General features: G+C 34.0%; 1 protein-coding gene across 1 annotated transcript; it reads right to left on the reverse strand.

Moving 5' to 3' along the window:
• Positions 1 to 12,723: 12,723 nt before the first annotated feature.
• CGCS363_v015086 (uncharacterized protein) lies at positions 12,724 to 14,491 on the reverse strand (the record flags this gene model as incomplete). The annotated part of the gene is made up of 3 exons (XM_036646935.1): positions 12,724 to 13,375; positions 13,426 to 13,721; positions 13,859 to 14,491. 3 exons carry the CDS (start codon positions 14,489 to 14,491, stop codon positions 12,724 to 12,726), a joined length of 1,581 nt encoding a protein of 526 aa, XP_036487847.1.
• Between the last annotated feature and the right edge of the window lie 1,540 nt (positions 14,492 to 16,031).

Here is a 16,031-nt window from a genome sequence, read left to right on the forward strand (position 1 = left end):
GTGTTCTTAATACTAGCCTAGCTAATATTTGCTTTATACTAGAGGAAGCTATACTTAAGCTAGTAGTTTAAGAGGTTATTAGTAATATTAGTAAGAGGTAGTATATATAGTAAGGCCTCTATTATATTAGAAGAGGTTATTAAGGTGATACTATAGCTGAGGAAGAAGAGAGGTATAAAGCTTTTATCTATAGTATTAAGTATACTTTTTACTAGGTTTTATAGATCTTCTAGAGTGATATAGATATTATTATAAGTAAGCTATAGTTATTTAGTAACTATATTAATAAACTATATAATAAGGTTAGCTAGCATAGTGTTATTAGTATTATAGAGCTAGTAAAGCTTAGTTTAGCAATTAAAAAGCTATAAAAGTAGCGTGATATATATATAAGATATAAGTAAGGTTACTATACTATCTATATTATTAAGGACTGCTTAAAGTAAAGTAGGAATAAGGTTATAGCTATCTAAGAGATATATATTATTTAATTATAGTAGTTATTAGATAAGGCTATTAGTATAAGTGAAGATAATAGTGAAGGTAATCTTAATAATAATAGAAAGGTAACCTTACTATTTAATATAAGTCTATTACTTTATACTATCTTAGTAAATAGCTATAAAAGCTAGCGTAGAGAGGAGGGGTATATTAAAGAAGTTATTAGTAATATAGAAGTTAAAAAGTATATAGATAGCCTTAATAATTATATAGTTTAATATATTAGCCTTATTAGGTAAGATAGAGGTAAGTAGGTTAATATTAAAGAGTTTAGTGAAGGTAGTAGTAATATTAAGTAGGAGTAGAATAGCTAGAGATAGAGGGGAGAGTGCTAGTATCTAAATATATAAGTAGGAGTAGAAGAGGTTTATTATAATAAAAGTAAAGATTTAAGGGAAAGAGGTAAGATAGTTATTTAATATCTTAGCTTTAATAGTATATTAGTAAGAGCTATAAGGTAAGCTATAAAGCTAATAGTAGTTAAGCTTAATTAGTATAAGCTAGCTATATAGCTTAGCTATAGTATTAAAGGCTAAATAGATAATATAGCTGAGGTAGTAGGTATAAAGCTTTATAAAGGTGAGGATAAGGTTAGGAAAGAAGGTAGTAGCTTCTGTGAAGCTATAGTAGCTATAAAGATAGTAAGTAAATCTTATTATAGAGAGGAAGAGGTTTAGCTTAATAAGTATTATTAATAATATATAAATACTTATTATTTAGTTATTAGTATTTTTATAGGTAAAGGTGAAGGTATTAGCTAGGTTAATATCTTTTAATAGTAGGAGAGAAGCTTATACTATAAGTATACTAGAAAGTAGAAAGTAGACTTAGAAATACTACTATCTATTATTAATAATATAGCTTTATATATAAAGGCTTTAGACGCTAGAAGCTTAAATATTATAGTTATAGTAATAATAAGCAGTAAGTATTACTACTTTATAGGTAATATAATAATATACTTAACAGCTTAGCTTATTAGACTAAGTAGTTAAAAAAGAGAGAAGTATAAAGCTATAGGGAGGAGGTAGTTAAGATATAAATTAGTCTATATTTAAGAGCTTATAGTTCTTATTAGTAGAGAGTAGGTAAGTAAAAGCTTTATAATAGATATTTAAGAGTATATTATAATTAAGGTTTTTAAAATATATTTAGAGATAAGTAGGAGTAAGATAAAGATATAGTAGAATAAGCTTAGAATATATATAATAGAACATAAAGCTAAAATAAAGTATAATAATAAAATAGTTAGTAATCTTAATAAAGTTAGGAGATAGTATAGAAGTAGGAATAATAGCTTAAACGTTAGTTAAAGTAGAGATAGAAGAAGAAGAGTTAGAGGAGTTAATAAGAATAGCTTTAAGTAATAAATATATAAAGTTTTATAGAGTTAAGATTAATAAGAAGTAAGATAGAGGATAAGAGAGATTAAGATATTTAATATAGCTACTAGATAAGTTATTTATCTTAAGCATTAAATAGAGAAAGAGGTAGTTAAAGTAATAAGATAGTATTAGCTAAGAGGAGGTGTAGCTTATATTTATTAACTATAAGTAATACCTTACTAATATATATACTTATTATAGCTACTAGAGAGGTAGCTTTAAGGATAGAGGTTAGGAGGGGGGGTTTAAACTAATTATAATAAGGTAAGCTATATATAGTAAAAGCTAAGCAGTAGGAAGATAATAATTAGTAGTAGAAAAAGCAGCAAGGAAAAATAATAAGAGAGGGAGAGAAAAATAGGATTTAAATAAAGGTATAAGTAGCTTAATAATAAAGAAGATAATAAATATAATGTAATATAATAATATAATATAGAGGTAGGGCGTAGGTATAAGCGTAAGGTTAGAACTTTAGAGATTACTGCTTTAGCGTTAATATATATAACTTAGTGATAGTTAGATTAAGGGGAGAAGAATAGAGGAGAGGATATAGGCTGCTAAGAGGGGTAGAGGTAAGGAATAGGTTTACTTTACTAAGCTATATATAGAAATAGGAATTAGTTATAAGGGTTTATATAGCTAGGGTGGGCATAAGAGCCTTAGTAGTTACTAAGGAGTATATATAGGAGATACTATAAAAGCTTATTAAATAGCAGCTATAATAAGGGCTTATCCCTTATTATATATAGCAGCTATAATAGGGGCTATTAAGGGGGTAGTATTTATAGCTATAGCTAGCTTATTAAGTAATAAGTAATTAATAATAAGAGTGGTTTATATTAGTATAGTTTAAACTAGTACTCTTATTTAGGAGTTTTATTTAGGAGATAGTTAGATAGTAGATATAGCGTATAATAAGATAAATAATTAATTTAGATAAATATAGGTATTTATATAATATAGTTTGATAGATAGAATAGTTTAGATTAAAGCTATAATTAGTAATAAGTAAGAGGGAGGAGATAAAGATATTATAATGTTTGCTAAATAATATACTGATTAGGTTTAGTTTAGTTATAAATAATAGCCTTATTATAGATAATAGCTTTTTTTAGATTATAAAGGAGAGAAGGTATTTAGTAAGTAAATATAGAACTAGCTATATAAAGTAGGAAATAAAGAGTAAGGCTAGTAAGAGATAAGATAACTATAATATAATATAATTAATTAATAGTAAATATAAAATAGTAAAAGCGATTTTAGATAGTATAGTATATATTATATAAGGCTTTTAGTCTTAAGATAGGTTTATAAAGGCTATCCTATTATACTTATATAATAAAAATTAAGTAGAAGGGAAAGAGGATACCTATATACCTTACTTTTAATCTAATTAATCTAACTATAAGTAGCTACTTTAGGTTATTAACTTCTATTAGACTACTTAGTAAGTAACTAATATTCTTATAAAGGGGGGATAGTATAAGAGGAGTAAGATAATAAATTACTAGAGGAAGAGCTTAATAAGGTAGTATTTAAAGTAGGAGAATACTAACTATATAGCTTTTAATAGTATATATTACTATAAAGCTAAGTATATTAATACTAAGTATAGTAGGGAGTATTATTTAATTATAAATAAGGATATATTTGCTATAATACTAGTAGAAGTATCTACTAGCTTTAGTTATAATATTAATATTAGGGCTAAGTTTTATATTAGGGAGGGTATATTTATTAACAGAGAGCTAAGTGATAGTAATAGAGCAACCTATTATAATAGTATTAACCTCTAGAGTAAGGCTAGAGTAAGCAGTAAGCTAGTAACTAATAGGAGATTAGTAAAGAGAGTATAGCTATAATACTTAATAAGTAGTAGTAAGGTGCTAAGTGATATTACTAGTAGTGATAAGGAGAGTAAGGCTAAGAATGAGGATAACGCTAGTAGTAATCCTATATATAGGCTATTATTAGTAAGTAGAAGTAAGTCTATAGATAATATAGGTAGGCTTAGTAATATATTAGTAGGTAGTAAGAGGAATATAAGCATAGCTATAGCTACTAATAAGAAGGTATAGAATATAGGGGGTATAGTAGTAATAGCTTTAAAGTTAGCTAGCTTATTATTAATAAACACCTTAATAGCTAACTTTAGGGATAATATTAATATGCTTAGTATAATAGCTGAGGGGTTAGCTTAAAATATTACTACTTTTAATAATAACTACTTTAAGTAGCTAGTAATAATTATATAGGTTTTTAATACTATTAATAGCTACTACTAGAAGCTAGAGGTTATAACTAAGCGTATAAAAATAGTACTACTTAAAGAAGATATAAGTAATAATAACTTAAGCTTCTTTAAGCTTAATAACCTCCTCGCCTAAAAGTAGCTTTTATAGTAGGAGGTATATTATAGCTATAGCGTTATAGATATTAAGAGCTTAGTAGCGCCTTAAATAAGGGGTAGCTATATATATGCTAACCTTAGTAACTCTATATCTTTAGTGCTAGCTTTAGCTTTAAGTAAGTATATAAGGGATAATAGTACCTAAGTAGTAATACTAAAGATATACCTTTCTATTAATAATAGTAACTCTATAAAGGTATTTATATAGCGTATATATATATAATAGCTAGGGTAGTATATAGTAAAAGTGTTTATACTAGCTAATATAACTATTAAGTGCTAATAAGTATATAAGGGCGCTTTAGCTAAGATAAGCTAAGTAATATAATAGAACAGCTAGGTATATATTAGCTTAAAGGCCTTCTTAAAGGCGCTTAAGAAGCTAGTGATAATATATATAGCTAAGAGAGAGGGCTACTAGTATATACTACTAATATTCCTTAAGACTATCCTATAAGGGGAGTAAGTACCTATATTTACTTAAGCTAAGTCTATATTAAGCTTAACTTTAAAGCTAGTAAGTAGTAATAGTAGTAGTAATAATAATAATAGTAGTAAGAGTATATTATCTAAGCTATATAACGTTATACTTACCTTAGTAGTAATAGCTAGAGGTAGTAAGTTCTAGTTAGATATTAAGTTAAAGGGGGAGACCTAAGTGAAAGTATATTAGGTAGTAGCTATATTTATGCTTATTAATAAGTAGGGGGGAATTAAGTATTAGATATATATAGTAAAGGATAATATTATAGCGAAGGCTTTTATATTAGATAATAATATATTAATATTATACTTTAGTATTAATATTATAGATATATTAAGTGTAGTTAAGGTTATAGATATAGATAATAATAAAGAGGAGTAGGATATTAATAGAGTTTAAGGGCTTATTTATTTAGCTTTATTAAGATAAGTATATTATATATAATGCTTATTAGAAGGTTTAATTTTAGTGTTCTAAGGATTAATATATTAGTTATTTAGATTTTTATGTATTATATTTTAGAGATTATGCTAGCTATCTATAGGATATTTAGTTTATTATATTCTTTATATAGTAGTAACTCCTTTATTATAGCTGTAGGACGTTATAGGTAGTAGTAATAAGGGCTATAGTAGTATTACTAGTTATAGCTGTAAAGTAGTAACACTAATATACTTTATAATCCCTATTATAGCTGCAGAACGTTAGTATTAATACTAGTAGTAGCTATAGCAGCTTATTACAGCTATAAGATACTAATAGTAGCAGTAGTAGCTTATTATAGCTATAAGATGTTAATAGTAGCTATAGTAGCTTATTATAGCTATAAGATGCTAATAGTAGTAGTAATAACTTATTATAGCTACTAGATGCTAATAATAGCTATAGTAGCTTATTATAGCTATAAAATACTAATAATAGCAATAGGATAGCTTATTATAATTATAAGATGCTAGTAGTAGCAATAATAGCTTATTATAGCTATAAGATACTAGTAGTAGCTATAATAGCTTATTATAGCTATAAGATATTAATAGTAGTAGTAAAACAGCTTATTATAGCTATAAGATATTAGTAGTAGCTATAAAGCAGCTTATTATAGCTATAAGATACTAATAGTAGTAATAGGATAGCTTATTATAGCTATAGGATACTAGTAGTAGCTATAGTAGCTTATTATAGCTATAGGATGCTACCCTCCTGTAGCTGTAATAGGGGTGCGCCTATATATATATACGTCTATGCGTGCGTTGTATATATGCGTGCGCGTACGCGCGCCCGCCTTAGGGGGGGGGAGAAAAAGTGGGCCCCTTGATGTGGGTGGGGCTGGTCGCGCGCGCCCTGCTACCCTAGGATAGGGGACTAAGTAGGATTATAGCTAGCTAAGAGGATTATTAGTATTAGTAGCTATATTATAGCTTATAAGGTTACTATCTAAGTATTAAGGCTAGTAGTAGTAGGGCGCTATACTAGTTAATACCTCTTAATAGCTTGCTAAACTCCTAGTAAGTAAGAATTATAGCTCTCCTAAAGATAAGATATATACCTCTAAAGTAGTTAGGACTTAGTCTTATAAGTAGGACTTAAACTATATAAGCTAATAAGGCTTAAGATACTAAACTAACTAAGAAGATAGAGTATAAAATATAGTATTATACTATTAGGGGGGGATAAAGAGAACTAAAGGAGGTAGAAAAAAGAGGAAGTAAAAGATAAGCAGCTTTATTAATAAGAGGTAGAGTAGAATAAGTATAAGTATATATTATTATATATAGTTATATTATTATAACTGCTATAATTAATATTTTATCCTATTTAGTATTAAATATTACTACTTACTTTACTTATTAATAATATAGTAGAGCTATAAAAGGTGTTATCTTTAGGTATTATATTAGCTTTAGCTAGCGTTCCCTAAAGCTACTATAGTAAGGTATAGCGTAATATCTATCCTTAATACCTTTTAATTACTATAATAAGCACTACTAAAGGAAAATAGTATTAAGTAGCTATAGTTATAATATCCTCTATACTTTAAGGTTACTAAGAAGTATTTAGTTACTACCCCTATTAGTACTTTAGCTAGCGAGGAGGCTTAGCTATAGTATAAAGTATTAAACTAATTTACTTTAGTGATATTATACTTCTAAGACTGCTTTAAACTTATCTTTTCTGCTAAGTAGAGCTTCTTAACTAGCTCCTCACTTAGCTTTAGTAAGCTTCTATACTCCTAACTTTTAGGGAGGCTAGCTAATAGAACTTTAAGCAGCTGCTTTTATAACTTAAGCTAACTAGATTACTAATAGGCTGCTACTTAGTAAGTAAGAAAGTAAAGTAAATAAGGTAGCAGTCTCCCCTAAAGTTAAAGATAGCTTATAAAGTAGGATACTTTAGCTAAGTATAACATTAATAGTATAGCAAGCTACTAAGGTAGCTTTATATAATTTAAACAAAATAGAGAGACTTAAAAAGAGGTCCTTAAAGTATATTTCCTCCTTTCTACTAACTAACTTATCTTTATATATTCCTATTAAGAGTAAGCCTTAAAGCTATAGTATATATAGTATATATAGTATAAGAGGGGGAGCTTAAATAGTAAGCTAAAAGAGCTAAACTAATAAAGCTTCTTAAGTTATCTGCTAGCTACTACTATAGGGGTAAGCTATAAATAGTAAGCTAGTAGTTCTAATAGAGTATACTTATTTTATACTTATTACTAAGGGAGTATTAATCTTATTAATAGCTAAAAAGATAATCTACTTACTAGATATAATAAGTAGAATAATACTAGCTTTAAAAGTTATATTAAGCACTAAATAGAGGTAAGGATTATATAAAGATAGATACTTAATAACTAAAGCGTTAGAGGTTAGCTTCTTAAGCTAAGTATAAGTAAATATAAGGTAAGAATTTAGTCTTATAGGGAGCAGCTAAGTATAAATATATAAGTAAGTAATAAGCTTAATATCTATATTATGCCTACTTATAGGCTTATAAGTAGAAAGCTACTTATGCTTAGCTACTTAATAGGAGGTTTAAGCTTATTAGAGGATATACTTCTAGCTTCTAAAATCTATTTTTATAGCTTAAGAGGTAGCTAGCTTTCTAAGTAATAATTAGATAGAACTACTTAGGTAGAGCTTTAGAAGATTAATAAAGCTTAAGGGTTATATAATAGTGTAGCTACTAGTAACTAAAGTAGTAAAGTAGTAATTCCCTAGCTTTATACTACTTTAACTTTATATTAGTAGCTTAAAGGTTTAAAACTACTTATAAAGGTAAGGCATAAGTATAAACCCCTTTAGAACTATTAAGGCTTTAGCTAATAAGTATATATAAGTATATAAAGTAGTAGGGCTACTAGTTAGGATTATAGAGGTATAGAAGCCTATTATATATATAATATATAACTAAAGTATTTAGCTAAAGTAGGGCTAAGCCTTATAAGCCCTCTTTTTATACTTAAGGGTAGCTATTTAGGGCTATTAGGGCGCTTAAATAGACTTAAGCTTATACTAAGTAGTGTTCTTAAGCTTAAACCTATACTTTTAGCTCTAATAATATTTTTCTCTATATTAGGGAGAGAGGGGGGATAAGAGGACCTTATTAAGAGATAAGTAAGGTTATACTACTTTCTATTCCTATTTCTCCTCTAAAGAATAAATTAATCTTAGAGATATTTTACCTTATAGTATAAACTCTTAAAAGCTCTTTTAACCTTAAGTTACTAATAAGAGGGAAAGTTTATATTACTTTTATAGTTTCCTTCTTTAAGTTTATTACTTAAGTTAAAGCTTAGCTTATTTATTTATTAGAGAGTATATAAAAGATAAAAAGACTTACTTAGCTTATTAGCTTAAGAGTAATAAAGTCTCTAAGAAGTATAGATAGATAGATAGATCTTATATAGGTTTAGAGAGCTTTTTAAGCTTAAGCTAATCTAATATAACTTATTTTAAATATAATAAGTATTAATTCTAATATTTAAGCTTATTCTATATATAATAAGTACTATCTTAATAAGTAAACTACTTAAGATAAGGACTAAAAATATTATAGCTAGCTATTAAGTTTAAGAAGAAGCTAATAGAGAAAAGTATAAGTATTAATAAGTGTTATCTACTTCTTACCTCCCCTTTTAGCTTATATTTAGCTTTCTTTTTAAGGCTTAAGAGGGCCTTATTAAGCCTCTAAGTAGTCTTTAGCTAGCTTTTAATAAGAAGCTAAAAGTAGCTATTTATATTAAAATACTAGTTATTAATATTAATATCTTTACTATAAGTAGTATTAGAGACTAACTAGCTAGTTCTAGCTTTATTATTATAAGTATTAGCTTATAGCTAATCCTCTTTAAGCTAATATTTCTTACTCTACTAAAGTACTAGCTTACTAAGGGGCTAAGGATTAATGCTCCTTATTTAGGTGCTAAGTATTAATATTAAGGGCTAGTTATTAATATTAATACTTTAATACTAGCTAGCTTAGTAGTTATAAGTAGTAGTTTATACTAATAGTTAGTAATAAGTATTAATAAGTACTATTAAGTGCTAGTTTAGTTTAGTAGTTATAGCTTTTAGCTAAGTAGCTGCTAATACTAGCTGTTAGTATTAGTTATTAATACTAATAGTTAGTATTAGCATTAAGTGTTAGTATTAAGCATTAGCTTTAGGTGTTAAGCTAGATATTAATACTAAGTTAGGTATAAGTGTTATTAGGTGTTAATAGTGCTAGTATTAATACTAAGTGTTAGTGCTAGCTATTAATACTATTTAGTTATTAGGTGTTAGTGCTAAGTAGTGCTAATACTAAGCGCTAAGCGTTAGTGTTATACTTAAGTACTAATATTAAGTATTAATACTAAATAATACTAATACTAAGCGCTAAGTGTTAATACTATACTTAAGTATTAGCGTTAAGTGTTAATACTAAGTAGTGCTAATATTAGGTATTAATACTAAGTAGTACTAGCGCTAAGTGCTATATTAGTGTTATGCTACTTAAATACTAGCGTTAGGCGTTAGTACTATACCTAAGTATTAGTATTAAGTATTAATACTAAGTAATATTAGCGCTAAGCGCTAGGTGTTAATGCTATACCTAAGTACTAATATTAAGCGTTAGTGCTAAGTAATACTAATATTAAGTGTTAGTGCTAAGTAGTGCTAGCGTTAGGCACTACGCTAATATTATACTACTTAGGTGCTAATACTAAGTGTTAATACTATATCTAAGTATTAGTGTTAGGTATTAATATTATACCTAAGTGCTAGCGCTAGGTATTAATGCTAAGTAGTATTAATACTAAGTATTAATACTAAGTAGTATTAATACTAAACGCTAGTACTATACTTAAATGCTAGCGCTCTAAAGTATTAATACTAAGTAGTATTAATATTAGTAATAATTAGTATTAGCTAGTGCTTTTAGGGTACTAAGGTTAGTAGGTTATTTATTAGTACTATGCTATACTAGAGGTTTATTACTATAGCTGCTAGTGCTAGTTAGGCTAGCTAGCTAGCTGCTAGTGTTGCTATAAGTTGTGGTTAGCTAGCTGGTTTTGTTGGTTATGCGTATGTGTTAGGTTGTAGGTAGGTAGGTTAGGCTTTAGGGTAGGCTGTGCGCTTGCCTGCCCTCTAGCAGCCCCTTAGGGCCCTACGCTAGCGCTAGCGCTGCCCTTATATTTATACTAGTGCGCCTTCTCCTTAAGGGAGGATTAAACCCTAACTAAGAGAGTCTGCTTAAGTAGGTAACAAGGGATGAATATTTATGACGCAGATATACTTCACTTAAGAAGCTAGAATATATTAAGCTCCTTCTTAAAGCTAATACTAACCTAAACTAGTATGAGCATCACCCTTTCAGAATAGCCTGCGCTCAGAATGATATTGAAATTGTTCGACTTTTCCTGGAGCACGGAACAGAAATTAATGCCACATTTGATTACAACAACAAGACTGCTACTAATAGCTTGATCCAAGCGACAAGATGCGGAAGATATGAGGCAGTACTTGAACTCCTTGCCCAGGGCGCTGACCCTAACATCACTATCCTGTGTGGCATCTTTCAGTCCTATAGCGCCTTAACGGCGGCAATTAGGTTCGACCATAGAAACTGGACAGACTGGAACCGTTTTGCGGAAGCTCTAATTTATCTAATAGCAGACGTCACTAGGAGGTTGCCTCAAGACCTACTCACTCAGGGTGCGGACCCGAATTTGCTTGCGACACACTCCTTAGAAAATGGCGCCCTATATAGAAGTGCACTTGTATTTACTGTCACTTGCGGCTTTCGGACACTTTTTGACAGCAAGAGAAGAGAGGCTAAGATTGCTAAAATATATAAGGAGACCTTTGGATTTAATGACAGAGCTTTAGGACACTACAACCCTGCCAAGTCACCACCGAGATACCAAGGACCTCAACTTCCCAACCCAGCCCATAGTCTCAAACTCCTCTTAGATCACAGAGCCAACCCAAACATTGCCGTGGGCCGCTGGGGAAGCGCACTCGTTGCGGCAGCAGCCTGCGGGGAGCTGGAGTCATGCAGGCTACTTCTTACTCAAGGCAAAGCGGATCCATTTCTGAAGCTCCCAAATAACAACCTCTTTGGCAGCGCACTAGCTGCGACTCAGTCACTTGATATAAACTACCGTAGGTTGTTACTTGCACACACTGACCGCGGGCGGTGGGGATACAAACCTGAAGACGATGGCGATTTCGACTGGAACAAGGAAAACCAGGTTGAGATATCCCAGCTCCTCTTGGAATTCGGGGTAGACGTTAATGAGGAGCTTCCTGGCAGCCAGTACGGCAGTGCCATCGGAGCTGCCATACTATCCGGAAGACTTGACTGCGTACAGTTTCTGCTAGAGGAGGCCAAGCCGCCTGCTGATCTGGAAATCATCTTTCGGAGCCCCCCATCCCAAGACGAAAGCTGGAATAATAATGAGAGTTATACCGTTCTTGATAAGGTTGACGTCATTAGGTATTCGGCAATGGGCAGGCGTAAGGTAACCAGGTATCTGGTGCACCAGAACCATCTGCTGAAAATCCAGGATCTCTTAGATCTAGGATATCGCGCTGATGATGTTCTGTTAGAGGGAGAAGAGTAGTGCCTTAAGGTCTTATGTATGCTTTGCTTAAAGAGCGATTTAATATAGAAATACAGGATGAATATACTATATAAATACACTATATTCTTATATTTATATATTATATATTTATATTCTATATTTATATTATATATTTATATTATATATTTATATTCTATATTTATATTATATATTCATATTTTATATTTATGTTTTATATTTATGTTTTATATTTATATTCTATATTTATATTCTATATTTATATTCTATATTTATATTCTATATTTATATTCTATATTTATATTCTATATTTATATTCTATATTTATATTTTATATTTATATTTTATATTTATATTTTATATTTTATATTTATATTTATATTTTATATTTATATTTTATATTTTATATTTATATTCTATATTTATATTCTATATTTATATTCTATATTTATATTTTATATTTATATTTTATATTTATATTTTATATTTATATTTTATATTTATATTTTATATTTATATTTATATTCTATATTTATATTCTATATTTATATTCTATATTTATATTCTATATTTATATTTTATATTTATATTTATATTTTATATTTATATTTTATATTTATATTTTATATTTATATTTTATATTTATATTTTATAGAAATGATACAAATAGGAATAGCATCAGTAGGTACACTGTAAGCAGGCCCTATTTTAGTCTAAAGGGGCAGCAGCAGCAGCAGCATTCGCTGTAGAGGTATTACTAGACGCCAGGATCAGCATTCACGCTGTCTATATAGTACTTGTCAACGTCAAAAGATGATAGAATGCGTGCTGATGCAGGTGATGAGATTCAGAATTAAGCAGTTCCCAGCTGAGTCTGACGCTTATCAACGTGAGGGGACTGTTGGATAACTAGTTGACTACTTTCATCTGTCTGGCGGAGCACAGCACGCTGCAACCAAGGCCAATACACCTCTTGGGCCCAGCATCCCAGCATCTGTAATGCAGCCACAACCTTGTAGATCCCTTCGATACTTTGCGTAGTCCCGATCTGTGTCTTGTCCCAATATTGCGTCCGTCCGTCCGCCGATCTTGTCACCGCAACAAAGTGCCAATCGTGCCCTTGCACGATGATGCCGGGCAGAAAGACAAGCCCAGAGAGGGCTGCTGCTGAGGTCTTTGGTCTGGATCCTCCAGAGGTGTCAACGCCCTGTGCCCGTAGGACCTGATCATCCAGGAAGTCCCAATGCGCAGCAAGCCAAACCGTCATCTGGTTGACCGCGTCCGTCCATCTGTCGCCCGAATCCTTAGTCTCGATGCTGAAGAAGATTGGTCGCGATAGAAGCGCAGGATAGTCAGTATGGTTGACGGATTTGATTGGTGACTTCCTAGCGGCGTCCCTGAGAGCGGGGGTGTCTTGCTTGAGAAAGACGCAGAAATCGACTCTTTTGTTGTTGTGCGACCTCTTCCCGCTTTGACTGTAGTCGGGATGGATCTGTGCGCCAGTTCTGGAGGTTGTTAGATGCTTGACATGATGAAGGACGCTGACAAGACTCACATGCTGCAAAAGCCCAAATGTCTGGAATCCCGGAACGCGGTGTGGAGGACCAGGTGATGAACGGCGCAATTCCACTGGCTTTCGAAATGGTTGAAGTGCCTGCAATCTTCGGCATTGGACCATATTAACATTACGTCGGGTACACTGGGTGTGGGACCCAGCTCGTCCGCGGTACGTGTGATGACCGATGCAATACTGGACTGGGATGGGGTTTTATCGGGCTCGAAAAAGTCGTCTGTGACATTTTCAAATAAATTTTGGGTGTCTGTGTTCTCTTTTGCTTCTTGTATTGATGCCTATGACATGTGTATCACGTCAGTCAGGAGCAGGGACTGGTGGGGCATGGGCGGGATGGACGGCGGATGCAGACAGCGGATGCGGAAGACGGATTTAGGGGACGAACGGCGGGGGTGGACCCCGGGGAAGGACGGACCTTGGCTGATTTCGAGAGGATGCCTTTACCCGTCCTGTTCAATCTATCCAGGCGAGAATTGAGGGCTTTCAGCTGCTCCGGGGGGGCGGCACGGCCCGTGAACGTCATCGTCTCGGCGACATCTTCAATCTCCATCAGCGCAGCCTGCTTCCGCGGGCTCGATTGACGCGATCTCTTCTTGCTGCCACTGCTCTTGGCCAGGGATGTTTGACTACAAATACTGAGAGCGCGATTTGAGATCCTCCCGGTATCTGAAGATGCTACCGACTCCGTCTCGTTTTCTGCATTGTCGGCGTTGATGGGCTGCGTGCGAAGTCCACGAGGTGTTGCATCGGGATCGATTACGGGGTCGACGCGGGGTCGCTTCGGGTTTGGGCTTGTCGGTGTCCCATCGCGCTGGGCGTGCGAAGCATCCGGACGGGCCTGATCGGCCATGTGTTGAAGCTGCTCCCGTAATGGCGACTTCGTGCTCGTCGGCGGGGAAGGCAAGCGGGGAGGCTCGATTGGTTCGTCTTGTGGGAGTTTGCGTTTTCGCGAGTTGGTGCCGCCGAGGTTGCGATCGAAGTCCGCTGGGCAAGGAACAGGTGGTGGGAGTAGCGAGATCCAGCGGAAAATCCTCTCGTGGAGTTCCATGCGTGGCGCGCAAGATGACGACCTGGTTCGTAACGGTGGAATGGCTATTGGCGTCGAATCTGATGGGGTCGATAGCGGAAGTAATTGCGGGGGAAGTTCGATTGAAGCAAGTCAACAACGCCATCGCCAACTCACGCCGCATTAGCGTGGAGTGTGCCGTTGCCGGGCACCAGGAGACTGTGCACGGGCCACTTTTGATGACTCATCTTCAACGGTCAGGGTTGCTCGGTTTCGAGAAGGACGCAAAAGGGTCAAGAAATCATGTCATCTCACTACATATCGCTGCACTTTTACTATACACAATCCTGGGCTTTCATCTCCAGTCGCTTTTGATCCTGCGACATATCAGCCTGGCGGGTTGGATACTCTGGCTCGCTGAAGCCTCTGGGGTCCACCTGGCTGGGTGCCCCACTCGGTTCCGTCCGCGCGCCGGCGCGGCGTTTGGGCCTTGGGATTGAAGCCGGCGAACCACCACCCGTGCCTAAAGTTATGGTCTCTTTGCGGAAAGCTTGACTCACTGGACTTTGTGTTTTCTCTGCCAACATGGACGTTTCCGTATGCTTGCGATCGCCTGTGATGACAACTATAGCACAGCCACCGGAGCGATGCAATACTACATCCAAGACATATTGAAGTTCGCCATACAGCCTAGCACAATAGCTTGACATATGAATCCCTATATCTCATTGGAACACAAAGAGGCTCCTTTCGTATGGCGTAGTGATGGATTGTCAATTGCCCGAGGGATGCACGTTTCTCGAGAACGGTAGCGGCGCTGTCCATGCAAACGCATTGGTTTTTCTTTTCGTCCCCATTGTCCATGTGTTGACCTCATCGTTGTAGTCGCCGGCCTGATCTCACCTTGCTGGTTCATCTGGCGTTCTCTAAGAAGATCAAATCTGCGACGTAACTCCGGCGCCCGTTTCAAAACAAAAGAAGAGAAAATTCAAGTGTGCAAATCACAAACGTTCTCTTTATTGAGACGGCGACAGCCATCTGACCAGCCCCCATGGTGATCTCGGCATGTGCGATGGCGATTTTACGAGGGTGAAACGGCCCTGTAGGACCTAGGTCCAGTCGCCGTCTGCGGGCCAGTAGAGTCATCTTCATCGCCTTCCGAGGCTACCAAAGTCGATATGAGATACTGTAGTAAGCTGACCGTCCCTAAATACGTGTCTTGAGTAATGTCATCCGAAGACTCAAAGACGAAAAGGCATTTTGTGCATCGAATGAGGAGAATGACCACGCCCTTCGTAACAACTGTCCACCTCCGAGACATTAACAGCTGCTCCAGCAATCCAGACAACGTTTACAGTCCCAGTTCGTCATGCGTCCCACAGGTGCACATCTTTTAGATAATCTCGGACGCACCAAAAGTCTATCCACAAAGTAAACTCCTTGGTTCAATATCAGTTCCGCAGAATCGAGCCAGTCACCCAAGGTTCGACCCGCTGTGATGACATTTTGGGACTATGGGTAAGGATGGTAACAGTCCCCCAGGCACGATTTCTTCACGTTCCCAACATCCCCAGCCAGGCCT

This window comes from Colletotrichum siamense (assembly GCF_013390195.1).
Source record: "Colletotrichum siamense strain Cg363 chromosome Unknown KSG_Cg363_contig16, whole genome shotgun sequence".
Taxonomy (NCBI): Eukaryota; Fungi; Ascomycota; class Sordariomycetes; order Glomerellales; family Glomerellaceae; genus Colletotrichum; species Colletotrichum siamense.